The sequence below is a fragment of the Canis lupus genome, chromosome 16, assembly GCF_003254725.2.
Source record: "Canis lupus dingo isolate Sandy chromosome 16, ASM325472v2, whole genome shotgun sequence".
NCBI classification, from domain to species: domain Eukaryota; kingdom Metazoa; phylum Chordata; class Mammalia; order Carnivora; family Canidae; genus Canis; species Canis lupus.
Window position 1 is genome coordinate 8,377,589 of NC_064258.1, and position 15,398 is coordinate 8,392,986.

General features: G+C 43.5%; 1 protein-coding gene across 6 annotated transcripts in view; it reads left to right on the forward strand.

The window, feature by feature from the left end:
- The window catches only part of DENND2A (DENN domain containing 2A), a 104,037-nt gene that overhangs the window by 17,672 nt on the left and 70,967 nt on the right, over window positions 1-15,398 (forward strand). For 4 of the 6 annotated variants that reach the window (XM_025434019.3, XM_025434015.3, XM_035699758.2 and 1 more), the window contains exon 2: window positions 11,744-11,845. The exons of 1 other annotated variant lie outside the window; for it this stretch is intronic. In XM_025434019.3, the coding sequence (XP_025289804.1) occupies window positions 11,775-11,845 (71 nt within the window). In that variant the 5' untranslated portion in view covers window positions 11,744-11,774. Of the gene's footprint in view, window positions 1-10,858; window positions 11,004-11,743; window positions 11,846-15,398 lie in introns of those variants that run through there. One more of the 6 variants, XM_049095225.1, reaches the window with a different exon arrangement.

Here is a 15,398-nt window from a genome sequence, read left to right on the forward strand (position 1 = left end):
AGAGGAGGAAGAGAACATCTAGCAGACATGGAGCATGGAGCCTGACATGGGGCTCAACTCAGGGCTGGATCCCAGGACCCTAAGATCATGACCTGAGCTGAAATCAGGAGTCAGAAACTTAACCAACTGATCCACCCACGCGCCCCCCATTCTGTCTCTTAAACAGTTGTGATCCTGGGGGAGTCTTTGAAACTTGATCTTCTCACCTTCAAAATGAGGATAACAATAACATGCCTGGAAAATGGTGGGAGGGAGGAGGCTTATGTATGTTATAATGTGTGTATAGTATGGAAATCAGGTGCTGCACACATGTATTTTAAGCTCTAGGGCTGCCCTAGAAAAAGAACCAGACTTGAAAACTCCATTGAAATCACAGTGGGTTCTGAGAGCAGTTGGGGCCCGGCAGGAGTTATGGCAGGCACTGCTCAGATCCTTCAGGGCCTCTTGTTAACCCCTCAAGGCTGCAGCCCCCTTGTGAAACTAGTTCTTGCCTGCTGCTGGTTTTCTGGCTCTGAGAAAAACATGGGTTATCCATAGTTGACCAGAACTACAGGCATATCAGATTTTCTTTTTTTTTTAAATAGGCTCTATGCCCAATGTGGGATGTGAACTCACTACCCTGAGACCAAGAGTCACATGCTCTACAGACTGAGCCAGTCAGGCACCCCAAGATTTGCCTGGTGATCTTACTTGAACATCTTTGGGCTATTTGGTTATTCCAGCATCATTTATAAAAGTCCATCCTTGCCCTAGTGATTTAAGATGCCACCTTTATCATATATAAAGTTCTATATGTAGTTGGGTCTAGGCTTTCTATTTTATTTTACCAGTCTGTTTATCTATTCTTGTGGCAGTACCACAGTGTTTTAATTATAGAGGCTTTATAGTATGTTTTAATATATGGTGGTGGCCCCCAACCTCCCTGCCCCTCCCCTGAGACACACATTCTTTTTTATTTTTCAGTGTTTTCCTAGCTCTTCTTGTATGTCTGATATTCTGGTTTTATTTTACTTTTTAAAAGATTTTATTTATTTATTCATGAGAGACTCACAGAGAGGCAGAGACACAGGCAGAGGGAGAAGCAGGCTCCATGTAGGGAAGCCGATGTGGGACTCAATCCTGGGACTCCAAGATCATGCCCTGGGCTGAAGGCGGCGCTAAACTGCTGAGCCACCTGGGCTGCCCTGGTTTTGTTTTGTTTTGTTTTATTTTATTTTATTTTAATTTTTTAAAATTTCATTTATTTATTCACGAGAGAGAGAGAGGCAGAGACACATTGAGAAGGAGAAGCAGGCTCTGGGCACGGAGCCCGATGTGGGACTTGATCCTGGGACTCCAGGATCATGCCCTGGGCGGAAGGCAGGCACCCTTACTGCTGAGCCACCCAGGCATCCCTGATATTCTGGTTTTAAAGTTTTCAGTGTCTTCCTGGAAGGTCCTGGTGGAGGGTCGGGGTAGGTTGGCAGTTGAGTTGTCTTTTGGACCTGGCTGTGCTTACTTCAGTAAACTGCTTTTGGAAGATTCTGTTTTCTTTCGGATTCATGAGCACTTAACTTCTAGTGCCAGGGTAGAACTTATTTTCCCTAAGCCTCCAAAACAGCATTTTATTTTATTTACTTTATTTTTTAAAAAGATTTTATTTACTTATTTGACAATTTGACAGAGAGAGAAAGAGCACAAGCAGGGGGAGTGGGAGAGGCGAAGCAGACTACCCTCTCTGCCCCTAGCAGGAAGCCTGATGTGGGGCTTGATCCTGGGATCCTGACCTGAGCCACCCAGGCGCCCCAAAAACAGCAATGTAAAGCAGTCTTCCATTGAGAGAATATTAAAACTTGGTAAATTTGGAGAAAGAGTTTAGAAGAGTTTTCTGTAATATTCTAGCAAGTGTACTGCAAACCTGAAATCATTTCTAAGTAAAAAAATATATAAAGTCGTTATGCTTACAGTAACAAATTGGTAAAAGCTTTCAGAAAATCAACACAAATTGTGTTCACAGATTCTGTGTTGGTTCACATGTTGATTGACCCCTGAAAGGAATCCAGCCACTCAGTTCAGTGTAATCTCCTTATGGAATTGGTGCTGCTTTTCATTCAGTGGTCTGTGCTTCTTTGAGTGTTTGGTCTGGTCGGCCTGAGATTATGCAAACATCTATGCCTTTCACCCTTATACCCCAAAGGAAATTCAACCCATCCTTCAAGTTCCGATCCACAAAGGGAGCTTGCTTTCACTGTTTTGCTTATCATACTGTGTTTTGTTTGGGAGATACTTGTGTGCACCTTTCCCCTCCAGCTTTATTGAGATATAATTGACATAACATTGTGTGAGTTTAAAGTAGACAACACGATGATATAATATACATATACATTGTGAGGGTCGGTTAACACATCTATTGCCTCACACAGTTAACTTGTGTGTATATGGAGTGAGAACATTTAAGATTTACTCCCTTAGCAACTTTCAAGTGTATAATACATGTGGATCATGAACAAGAATGAAAACTCTCAGAGGGCAAATCAGTGTCTTTATTTCATATTTCTCCTGGGCTTCACTCAGCTCCCTTTGCAAAGTAGACACAACTGTTAGTTGGAAGAATGAATTATATGATTATTTTCCTCTTAGCTGTAGGTTTCCATATAATCTCTCTTTGGACCCAAAGAAACATCTGTGCTGGGAGGTGGGAGGCCAGAATATAAGTCTTGGTGGTCAGCTAAGGGAAAGGAGGTAATGAGAATACAGTGTCACTTACCTTGTCATTTAGGAGATTGCTGTGGCATAGCAAAGCAAGCAGTGGACTGGTGGGGCCAGGGGAGCTATCGGTTGTGGCTGCAAGGCAACCAAGGGCCTGCTAGGGGAGCCACAGGGCAGACCCGGATACCCACAGAAACAGCAGTCTGCACTTTCCCCATTATTTGTAAAGTTAATAATAGTGGGTGCTTATTATAGAAAATTTGGAAATCTGGGTTTTTTGTTGTTGAACTATAGAGAAGTAGAGAGAATGGGGGAGAAAAATCATCCCAAGCTTCTTACCTACTGACAACTACATTTATTACATTTATTTCCAGTAATTTCCTTACAGTTTTGAGTAGGAGTAGATTCCTGCTCTTTTTTTTTTTTTTTACAATTATTTTATTCATATTTGACACAAGGTTTTGGATCTTGAGTCCAGCATTTTTCCCATTTAATAGTAGTCTTTTTTTCAGTTTGACTTTTTAATTTTTTTAAATAAGAGCTTTATTGAAATATATTTCTCATACAGTACAATTCACCCACTTAAAGGGTACAGTTTAATGGTTTTTTTTAAAAAACATTTTTAAAATTTATTCATGAGAGACACAGAGGGAGAGGCAGAGAGCAGGCTCCATGCAGGGAGCCCGATGTGGGACTCATCCCAGATCCCAGGATCATGCCCGGAGCCAGAGGCAGATGCTTAATCACTGAGCTACCCAGGCGTCCCAGTTTAATGGTTTTTAGCATGTTTACAGAGTTGTGCAGCCATCACCACAATCAATTTTAGAACATTTTCACCACCTCAGAAAGAAACCCCATTCTCATTAGAAATTACTCCCATTTTTCTTTCTCTACCCACTGTTGGCCTAGGCAACCACTGATCTTCTTTCTGTCCTTACAGAATTGCAGTCGCCTTAGGGGCACCTGGGTAGCTCAGTCGGTTAAGTGTCTGCCTTTGGCTTAGGTCATGATCTCAGGGTCCTGGGATCGAGCCCCACATTGGGCTCCCTACTCACTGGGAAGTCTACTTCTCCCTCTCCCTCTGTGTGCTAGCTCGCGTTTGCTCTCTCAAATAAATAAATATGTCTTTAAAAAAAGAATTATAGTCTCCTTAAACATAATTTTTTTTTAAGATTTTTTTTTTTTTTTTTAAGTAATTTCTATACCCAATGTGGGACTCAAACTTACAACCTCAAGATCAAGAGATGCCAGTCAGGCATCTCTCTTTAAACATAATTTAATATACTCTATAATATTACATCAAATAACTATATCATAAGTTTATGTTACCATTATAATGTTTGACATTTAAATTACTTTAAAATTTGCAATGTTCGGGGATCCCTGGGTGGCTCAGCGGTTTAGCACCTGCCTTCTGCCCAGGGCATGATCCTGGAGACCCGGGATGGAGTCCCACATCGGGCTCCCTGCATGGAGCCTGCTTCTCCCTCTGCCTGTATCTTTGCCTCTCTCTCTCTCTCTCTCTCTGTGTGTGTGTGTCTCATGAATAAATAAATAAAATCTTAAAAAAAATAAAATAAATTTGCAACGTTATAAATAATAGCCCATAAAAAAAAAAGAGAGAGACCTACAAAAAAACACTCAAGCTCCCTCCCAGCTCACTCCATTAGCAAGTGTTGCTGAAATTCAGCATGGCATAAAAGAAGTATAAAACAATTACTGGGGAGCTCCAGTGGCGCAGCGGTTTGGCGCCGCCTGCAGCCTGGGGTGTGATCCTGGAGACCCGGGATCGAGTCCCATGTCGGGCTCCCTGCATGGAGCCTGCTTCTCCCTTTGCCTGTGTCTCTACCTCTCTCTCTGTGTGTCTCTCATGAATAAATAAATAAAATCTTAAAAAAAATTACTGATTTTGAAGAACTGAACAAAACAGACCCTGAAAATAATCAGCTAGGGTATTTTTCTACTCTAGATTAGGTAATATAAGACCATGGTGCTATTGTATAAGAAGCACCAGACTTTAAAAAAAAAAAAAAAAAGAAGCACCAGACTTAGGGGACTTGGGTGACTTAGTGGGTTAAGAGTGTGTCTTCCACTCAGGTCATGACCCCAGGGTCCTGGGATCCTTCCCTACATTGGGTTGCCTCTGTCCCTGCCCCAGCTTGTGGCACATGCTCTCGCGTTCTCTTAAATAAAGACATATATATATATATATCTTAAAAAACAAAACAAAACAAAACACCAGACTTGGGTTTTAAACCTAAACTCATTTCTGGCTCTATGGCTATGGGTTGTACAAACTTGAACAAGTGACCTAACCTAATTGAGGCTAGATCTGCTTCCTCAGCAGAAAAATAGTAGGCGCATTGGCGTTGACCTCTGTTGATGTTAGAAATAAGAAGTGGTTTCTGGATCTCCCAGAACAGAGAGAAAGAAGAGCAGGTTTAAGTATTTGGGATTAAAAGAAGTTAGAACCTGAGTCCTCCCAGTTTGGTGACCTATAATAAATTTTTAAAAAAAGGAAGTATACTTTTTAACTTTTTTTTTTTTATGAGGATAATACTACTGCAATGCAGATTTATTTTTTTATTTTTATTTTTTATTATTATTTTTTTTTAGTAGGCTCTATGCTCAACGTGGGGCTTGAACTCACAACCCCCACATCAAGAGTCACTCTACCAACTGAGCCAGCTGGAGCCCCTGTACTTTTTTGCTTAAAAGAAAATATATTTACCAGAATTCAGATTCTTAAGCCATATTTTTGGCAGTGTGAACATATTTCATAACTTCCATAGCTCATACTTTGATGATCTGTGCAAACTCATAATAACTTTTTCCAGAGAGGTGACACCAGTAGTTACAAGCATTCACTCATGAGGGCTGACATAAGCATTAAAACCTTATACGCACTGTAGCTTGGTGCTCGTAGGCAAGATGGCCACCGAATTGTACTTGTTCTCTTTTTACCTTCTACAAAATGGAACAGCCTAAAGGCAACATATGGAAGTATTTCTGCAGTGCAAGTGAGTGACTGAAAAAGCATGGTTTGCAAATACTGTCAAGTGAAAATGTGTTTCCATTCTATGAAGGTGGCCAAATACATCTCTGCACATAGGAATGTTCTGCAGGTGTGAAGCCTGGGTTTATGACAGTGAGAAGAATAAAAGTCTTCAGCTGCCTCTGGCCTCAAAAGCATCACAAAGTGTGGTCCGGCCTGCAGTGTTGGGCTACTCTAGCCACAGATTCCCAGTGGCTTAATTTGTCAGACAAACTGACAGATGTAGGTCAGGAAAATACTGACCAACTTGTTACAAGAAAATATTGTTAAAAAAAAAAAAGAAAAAGAAAATATTGTTGTCAGTAACTGAATTTTCATACCAACAGAAAGTATTACAATTATTCAGATTATACTTTTGGTCCTGAGGCCTCCTTTAGAATGAAAACAAGCCTTGGTATCAAGGTATCAAAGTCCATGCGGGGACACAGCACTTGGAGCATTCACCCCTGGGTCCTAGGGACAGGAGCTACTCACTGTGTGCTGATAACTCTGCCGTCAGATGTTAGAGGTGCTCCGCCGTAGGAGCAGACAGACGTGCTGGAATAAGACCGCCTGCCAAAAGAGACGGCATAGGACAGTGTTTCTGTTGCCAACTGACGACACACGGGTAGGAAAACAAGAATGGCTTCTCAGCTCTTAGACTGCGGCATGAATTCCCTGGGGAGTTTAGAAATTCATATTCCTGGGGCCTTCTGGCAGTCTGATTCTCTGAGTCTGGGGTGGGGCCAGGACTCCTCCATTCAGCAGTGCTTCCTGCTTGCTCGCTCTTTCCTTCTTTCTTTCTTTTGTTTTTTTGGTTTTTTTTTTTTTTTTTTTTTTTTGCTTTTCCTTTTTAATAACAGCTTTATTAAGATACAGTTCACATACCATAAAACTCACCCTTTTTAAAGTGTACCATCACATGCTCTTAAGCATATTCACTGGTGCAACCATCACCACTACCTAATTTAGAACATTTTCATCACCCCTCCCCACAAAACCTGTACCTATTAGCAGGTCACTTTCCCCTACCCTGTCCCAAGCCCTGGCAACCACTAATCTGCTTTTTTTTATTATTATTAATTTCAAAGGTAGAGTTCAGTGATTCATCAGAGGCATCTATCACCCAGTGCTCATTTTTTTTTAATATTTTATTTATTTATTGACGAGAGACACAGAGAGAGAGGCAGAGACACAGGCAGAGGGAGAAGCAGGCTCCATGCAGAAGCCTAATGTGGGACTCGATCCTGGGACTCCAGGATCACACCCTGGGCTGAAGGCAGGTGCTAAACTGCTGAGCCACCCAGGGATCTCCTCACCCAGTGTTCATTACATCCCGTGCCCTCCTCAGTGTCCATCACCCAGTCACCCCATCTCCCCCACCACTAATCTGAATTCTGTCAGATTTCATATAACTGGAATCATATCAGATGGGTGGTCTTTTGTCACTGTTTTTTTTTTTTTTACAGATTTTATTTATCTATTTGACAGAGTGAGAACACAAACAGGGGGAGTGGCAGGCAGAGGGAGAGGGAGAAGCAGGCTCCCAACTGAGCAGGGAGCCTGATGCAGGGCTCAGGGCTCGATCGCAGTACCCCAGGATCATGACCTGAGCCAAAGGCAGACACTTAACTGACTGAGCCACCCAGGCACCCCTAGCATGGTGTTTTCAAGGTTCACCCACGGCATAGCATGTGTGAGTCCTTCATTCCTTCATATGGCCGAATAATATTCCACTCTAAGTCTAGACCACATGTTTATCCAGTCATCTGTTGACAGATATGGTAAATACAAGAAAATGGTATGTGTTTGTTTCTTCAGTAGAACCCTTCTTGAACACTCTTATTTTTTTTTAATTTTTATTTATTTATGATAGTCACATAGAGAGAGAGAGAGAGGCAGAGACAGAGGCAGAGGGAGAAGCAGGCTCCATGCACCGGGAGCCCAATGTGGGATTCGATCCCAGGTCTCCAGGATCGCGCCCTGGGCCAAAGGCAGGCGCCAAACCACTGCAACACCCAGGGATCCTGAACACTCTTATTTGATGGAGGAATCTTCTGGGCTCAAGAGCAGAACTCCTAGAAACAGGAAGACTTTGGTGGTCATCAGCAGAAAAATCATTACTTTGCACCACCACAGTCTTTGCCTAGAGTGGTGCTCTGAGGACCTGGTTTCTGGTGGTGGTGTGTGGTGTTTTTGTGCAGGTGTGGTTTAAGCATTTGGTTCAAGAATGCAGGCCCCAATTCTGCCAAAATGGCCCCCTGGGTGCTGTTCTGAGGCCGTGCATAGCCTTTGGCTTCTCTTGTTCCTCACCTGCTTCAGTCTTCCATCTTCTTCCAAATGTGAAAAAATTTGGTTTGCTTTTGAAAATACGAAAAAAAAAAAAAAGCTTTTATGTAAAATACTAGAGTAATCCATTTAAAAAATTTTTTTTTAACTGTCTTGTTTGAAGAAGACGAGACTGAAGCATCCAGAGGCAGGGAGTGAGCTTCACAGAGCAGCTAGACACCGCCAGAGCTGTGTGGTTGTGACTGTGCTGTTTTTCTTCCTTCTCAACATAGTTGCTGAAAACAAACACCTTCCATTTATGCTTGCTGTGAAGAAGAATGCTCAGTTGAGAAAAATAACTATTTTTGTTCTACAGTAATTGTGGTGGCTTCTTCTCAATTTTGTGTGTGCTGTTTATAAGCTGATAAAAATAACAGTTATTAGAATCATTAAAGCTGACAACTTAGAGCTTTATCTACAACACAAGGAAAAACCATTTAAAATTGAGTTTTACTAGTATGCATCATTTGTGATATAAATTGTAGTTTTTCACTTAGTATGTCAAATGTGACCATTTTATAAATCAAATGAACATAATGTGTATTTACCTATATTCCTGAATTAACATACCAACCTTGGAGCAGTAAAGAGCCCTGGAAAATTATAATTGTGTGTGTTTTATTCCTCATTCCATTTCCTTCCCCTGCCCAAATTTCTTATTTTTATTTTCATTGAAAATGCATATAATGTATTTTTTTAAAGATTTTATTTATTTATTTATTCGTGAGAGACCCAGAGACACAGGCAGAGACACAGGCAGAGGGAGCAGCAGGCTCCATGCAGGAGGGAGCCTGACGTGGGACTCGATCTGGGGACTCCAGGATCATGCTCTGGGCTGAAGGCAGGCGCTAAACTGCTGAGCCACCCAGCCGTCTCTGATTTACCATATTTAAATGCAGCTTCCAGGCCAGTGTCCAGACAGTGGGTTTTGGCACGTTGGAGTGGTGCCCAAGGATCTACCTGTCTGTCCAGGTCCCCCCCGCCCCCCCCCATCCATCTGGACTGGAACAGATTCCCAATGGACCACACTTGGGGAAGTAGCTCCATCTTGCAATCCCAAACCTCCAAAGTGATGGCGAAGTTATGGTAATGTAAGTGACAGGGTACTTCCAATCAGCAAATTAGGCTTGGCTTGTCACCTAATTAATGACTCTTAAACATCACAGATGAAAAGGGAAGGGTCGTGGTTTTGTGGGGCCAGCATTTTCTGTTCCTCTGTGGTTAAGAGGGGCACCTGGGTGGTGTTCAGTAGGTTTTCTGTTCCTCTCTGAATTTGGAAATGCTCGCGGGCTGATTGCTGCGTGGCAGGGGGTTCCCTGAAGCCCACTTGAATTTACTTCTCAGATTTGGGCATCGGCTATTTCTCTAGAGACTGTGGTTTTAGGACTTAAAGTTATTAGAGTCTGATGGGGATCGAGTTCACTTAGTACCATATTGTTGAAGTGCTTCTTATGACCTTCAACTTTAGAGTCCTTACATGGTCCTCCATGCGTGAGACACAATGGCCTTTGTCCCTTTTGGAAAAGCTCTGGCTTTCTGGAAAGTATAGGGAAATTGTTCTCTTTTGGGGAAAGCCGGATGCCAGGGCTGCTAGTGCCCCAAGTACAGTCCTGGGTGTTCCCCTGAAGGCAGATGCCGTGTTTTGCTCATCCTTGAGGCCACAGTGCATCCTGCACAGAGCCTGGCATCTGGTCATAATGCCAGGGAGAGAGGTACACCTGCTTGAGAGAAGGTGGGTGCAGAAAGTTGCTGCTAACGCAGGACAAGGCTGCATCCCTGTGGTTGGTTGGTCTGTGTTGGATGCAGAGCACAGGCATGAGAGGGGCGGCGGGGAGTGGCCATATCCTTGACATCCAGCAGGGCTCTCTGCCAGATGCAGGACAGAAGGGCAGTGTCTTTCAGTCCAGCCAAATGGAGAGGCTCCAGAAGCTTTTTTTTTTTTTTTTAATTTGTATTATTGAAGTGTAGTTGATCAGAAGCTTTGTGGAACGTTATGAGAGGGGCAGTGAATTCCTTCCTGTTCTGCAAGGCCCTTCAGGGCTCGCTTCTATAACGGGAGGGGAGAGCACTGGACCTGACTTCTTTACAGAGCTGGGCTTGCTTTCAGCACTGCCATACCCCAAAATGTAGGGTGCCATGTGACTGGGTAAGGGGCAGCTGAGCTCCATGAACAGACTTAAGCTCTGTCGCTCTCCCCAAACTCACCCCTTCTTGGACCAGTCTCTTCCCTTCCTGTCTTTTCAGCTCAGCAGTCCCATCCTCCCTTCTTTTTTTTTTTTTTTATAATTTTCTTTTCTTTTCTTTTTTTTTTTTTTTTTTTTAATTTTTTATGATAGGCACACAGTGAGAGAGAGAGGCAGAGGGAGAAGCAGGCTCCATGCACCGGGAGCCCGACGTGGGATTTGATCCCGGGTCTCCGGGATCACGCCCTGGGCCAAAGGCAGGCGCCAAACCGCTGCGCCACTCAGGGATCCCCCATCTCCCTTCTTTTTAACTTGTTACTACACACGCTTACTCTCCTTTTCTTTTTCTCTTCCTGCTTCTGGCCTCCCTCTCCTTGTTCCCAGGAGTTATATGCATGGCTTGAAGCCCAACCCTTTGATTTCTTGCAGGAAGGAGATGCCCAGACCAGGTGTTTGGGCAGCTACTCTGTCACCTGGCAGGAAAACTCTCCTGGAAGAGGGGATGGGAATCTTGGAACTTGAGAGGGATTCAAGAGAGGGATTCAAGAGAGGGATTCCGTGGAGTGTTAGTGGAAAAGAAATGTGAATCGCCAGCACCTCAGTACTCCTTGAACCTCTAGTCAAAGAGTTACCTGGTCCCCATCAAGAGGGACTAGTCACACGGCGTTCATACTTTACAGAAGACTTGCATTGCCCATCCGGTTGGCATTCTCCAACGGGTCTCATCTTCCTAGTCACATCCACCCGAGCAATGGCCATTTGTCCTCATGGTGAGAGACACAGAGGGGCCTTGCTATTAAAATCATACATTTTAATCAGCTACTTCAGTTAATTTGAATGTCAGGCACGGGCGTGTCGTAAAACCACTACTGCGGCCGAGGCAGCTGCTTTGGCATCTGCATGGTCATTATTTGTCAGCTTTGAGGTGCCCCATGGGATTCCTGGGTTTGCCAGAACCACCTGGTTTTTCCTAGACCAGACAGATGACCTAGTGCCTACACCTTTCCTCCCCTGGGTGTACAGCCCCTCGGAGAGGTTCTTTGTGCAGGGCTCCAAAGCCAAGGACAAGATGCATCCATGCCTGCCATGAGGGCCTGCGCAGGAGTACCTCTGTGTAGATGTTCCTGCTTTGGCAGGTGGTTTATTTCTTGTTTCCAGTAAAGGAACAACTCATGTCTTCTTTGGGGACTGTTACCTCCTCATGGGTTCTTAGAAAGCCTGAAAAAGGGTCAGGTTGTGCTGGTATTTCTCTTTTGCTCTCACATACTTGTGTGTGCACACACGAGATTGGCACAGGGTCTGAATGAGAAGAAGTTGTTATGGTGTGTGAATTCAGGAGGAATCTCAGGATTCTGTGCCCTGGCCCCCTCTCCTGGGTCAGGGGTTCTGAAGGGTATGTTCCAGTCACCTGCGCTGCCCCCAGGTGGACTCTCTCAGGGATATATAGTTTGGAGTGTAGGCCCCAGATTTGCTGTCATGACTCACTGAGGGTGCACCCCTCTTCCCCCAGGCGCCTTGGAGCTCCTTCTGCTGCTGACGTGATGACTGTGCGCAGGCCGGCCCAGAGCAGCCACAGCCTGAGTGAAACCCTGAGCTCCAGACTCGCTGACAAGTAAGAGCTTTCTCCCCAGAGAGTGTACAAGTTGGCCCAGGTTCTCCACCTCCTTACTTTCTCTGCAACCCCCTCCCAGTCTCCACTCTGATCCCACTTCTTTGGACTGAGGATGGATTCTTTTCCGAGTCATCGAGATGCGCCTCCCAGAAGTCATCCCCACGTGCTGCAGAACCTGAGACCACAGGGGTCGATGGAAGGTCTGCGTAGAGTGCAGTTGTTGAGAAGATGGGCCCATGGCAGCTTCAGGCCCTCTTCCCATTCCAGCCCAGGATTTATTTTCTAATGACTAGGATGCGTGGGTCTTTTAATTATCCTTGAGCCTTAAATCTGTACCACTGCATCTGTCTGCAAAGCCAGCTTTGCCTGTCCTGTCTCAGCAGTGCTGTTTTCTCCCACACTCTGCAGTGGACTTGGTGGTCACAGCTCTGCACCCCAGCCCTTGGTCCCTCTTGGGGCCGGAGCGTCCTGTAAACAGGACCTGGAAAAACCTTTGAGTGCAGCAACTGTATGGAGAGGGCACTCTGCGTCTGATTTCACATGAGCTTCATAAATCCGTGGACTTTAAGCAAGCCATCCTTCCCTTACAGTTTTCACACAGGGCCTCCATGGTTGTGAGGTCACCCCAGATGTCTGGGATATTAGACAGCAATTGTAATCATTGCAGTAAGACTCCTTGCCATTTAGTAATACAAGAATTATAATATGTGTTGTACTCTGGGAACATTACATATATTGACTCATCCACTCATGCATTTTATGTGTTTATTGACTACCTACTGTGTACTAGGCACAGCAAACAAGAAAAATTTGGTCTTGGCAAGTTCCAGTCCAGAGAAAGGAAAGAGTTCTTATTTATCTATTTTTTTTAGAGGGTTGTGGGCCAGAGGAAGAGGGAGAGAGAGAATCTTGAGCAGGCTCAATGCTCAGTGAAGAGGCCATTGTGGCACTCAGTCTCAGGACCCTGAGATCATGACCTGAGCTGAAATTAAGGATTTGGCCCCTAACTGACTGAGCTACACAGGCTCCCTAAGAGTTCTTATTTTAAAATGAAAAAACATGGAGCCAAGATTCAAACTGAGGTCCCTCTGACTTGAAAGCTGTATTTATCTGCTGTCAGAATTGTTTAACAGTACACAGGACAACTGGGTGGCTCAGTTGGTTAAGTGACTCGTGATTTTGGCTCAGGTCATGATCTCATGGGTCATCAAGCCCCACATGGAGATTCTCACTCAGTGGGAGTCTGCTTAAGATTCTCGCTCTTCTTCTGCCCTTCTCCCCTCTTGCACCACACTCTGTCTCTAAAATAAATAGATCTTTAAAAAAAAACCCAAGACATATGATATTTATGATTATTATTATATCATCTATTGTCATTAAGCATGAACTAATGTAAATTGTGGTTTTATGGTGTCTGTCCTGTCTCTTCATCTTGCTTCTAGCACTGTGAGAATGAGGGCTTTACCTTCTGCTGTTTGCACTCTCAGTGAAATATCAACAAACTGATCTGCTTCTGCTTCTGACTAAAATCTGAATTCATTTTAATGTCCTCAGTGGTGACAGGACAATTAAAAAATGTGTTTCTCTTTTGTAAGCCCTCTGTTATGCATGTTAATTGTTTATTTAAATAAGGAATTCTGCTTTGATAACCATATTTAAAATAGGAAGATGTATTTGCATATTCACAAGTTTCTAATTTATGCTGTGCAACCACAAATAGCGACACAATTTGCGTGTTAATGTCCCAGTGGAGTGAGAAGTCTTTATGTAAACAATTATTAGTCTTCAGAACAGAAAGCTAAATAGTAACAGGATGCATGAAATTGCTAATTATTTATCCCTCACTGTGAACCTTAACTGGAATTTCAGAATTCCCACATAGTCAGATCTGTATATTCAAAAAATGTGCATCATGAACTTGGTCCGTGTGTCCTTGCTAATCTTGGCACGTCCAAGGTCACTCTGCTTAGTTATGACCTTTGCTGATGGAAGAATGTTTTGCATTCAAAACCACAGATACTCCCATTCTCATTAGACTAGCTTAAAAATGTTTTTCTGGTTTTCTTTCAAAAGAACTTTTAACATCTTCAGGGCACTGACTAATCTAAAATCACATTTGGAAGCACATCTCCCCACATGTACATTCTAGGCCAGAACTTTCAGCGATGATGGAAATATTCTTTTGCTCCATCCAATGTGGATGTCACATGTGGCTAATGAGTACCATGTTCTACTACTCTGCCATTGTTCTGGATGCTGGGATTGCAGCAGTGGCCCAAATAGGCCAAAATTCAAAGTAATCCAACAAAAAGGAGCAATCCCTGTCCACATAGAGAAACCAGTCTCATAGGGCTTATATTCTAAAGGAGGTCCAGTTCAAATGTAGCCAATAATTGTGGCTTTCCTATTCAAGTCAGGACAACTTCTCAAGCCCAGAATTTGCAAAACGTTTATGACTTACAGCCTTATTCTAATTTTTAAGTAGTCCTCACAAAGACCCATCTGTTGATTCCAGAAGCAGAGGATACCTGGACTCTGTAAGCTCTTACCTCAGGAAGTGTTCCCTATTTTCATCAGGGAAATAAGCTAACAATAATTATAATAATTTTTATTATATACTCACTACATGCTAGATGCTTAATGTGGTCTGCTTTATTAAATGTTTTTGGCTACTCTGGTAGATATGTATTATTATTATTCCTGTATCACAGATGAGGACGCTTAGGTTTAGAGAAGTGACGCAGCTTATCCAAGGTCACACAGCTGGTCAGTGGTTGACCTAGGCTTTATTTATTTATTTATTTATTTTATTTTTTTTTTTTTTTATAAATTTTTTTTAAATTTTTATTTATTTATGATAGTCACAGAGAGAGAGAGAGGCAGAGACACAGGCAGAGGGAGAAGCAGGCTCCATGCACCGGGAGCCCGACGTGGGATTCGATCCCGGGTCTCCAGGATCGCGCCCTGGGCCAAAGGCAGGCGCCAAACCGCTGCGCCACCCAGGGATCCCATGACCTAGGCTTTAAACTCAGGTTTAGGGCAGCCTGGGTGGCTCAGGGGTTTAGCACCGCCTTCAGCCCAGGGTGTGATCCTGGAGTCCGGGGATCGAGTCCCACGTCAGGCTCCCTGCATAGAGCCTGCTTCTCCCCCGGCCTGTGTCTCTGCCTCTCTCTCTCTGTATTCTCATGAATAAATAAAATCTTTTTATTTTTATTTTTTATTTATTTATTTTTTTTTAATAAAATCTTTTTAAAAATAAAAATAAAAAAAATAAACTCAGGCTTACTGCATTCCTAAATCTGGTAGTTCCTCTCATTCCACAATATTGTCTTCCCAAGAAAAGCAAAGTGATTTTCTTTTAAAGATTTTATTTATTCATGAGTGACAGAGAATGAGAGAGGCAGACCGAAAAGCAGTCTCCCTGCAAGGAGCCTGATGTGGGACTCCATCCCAGGACTCCAGGATCACGACCTGAACTGAAGGCAGAAACTCAACCACTGAGCCACCCAGGTGCTCCCACAAAGTGATTTCTTAAAGCGGTAGTTTCAATCTT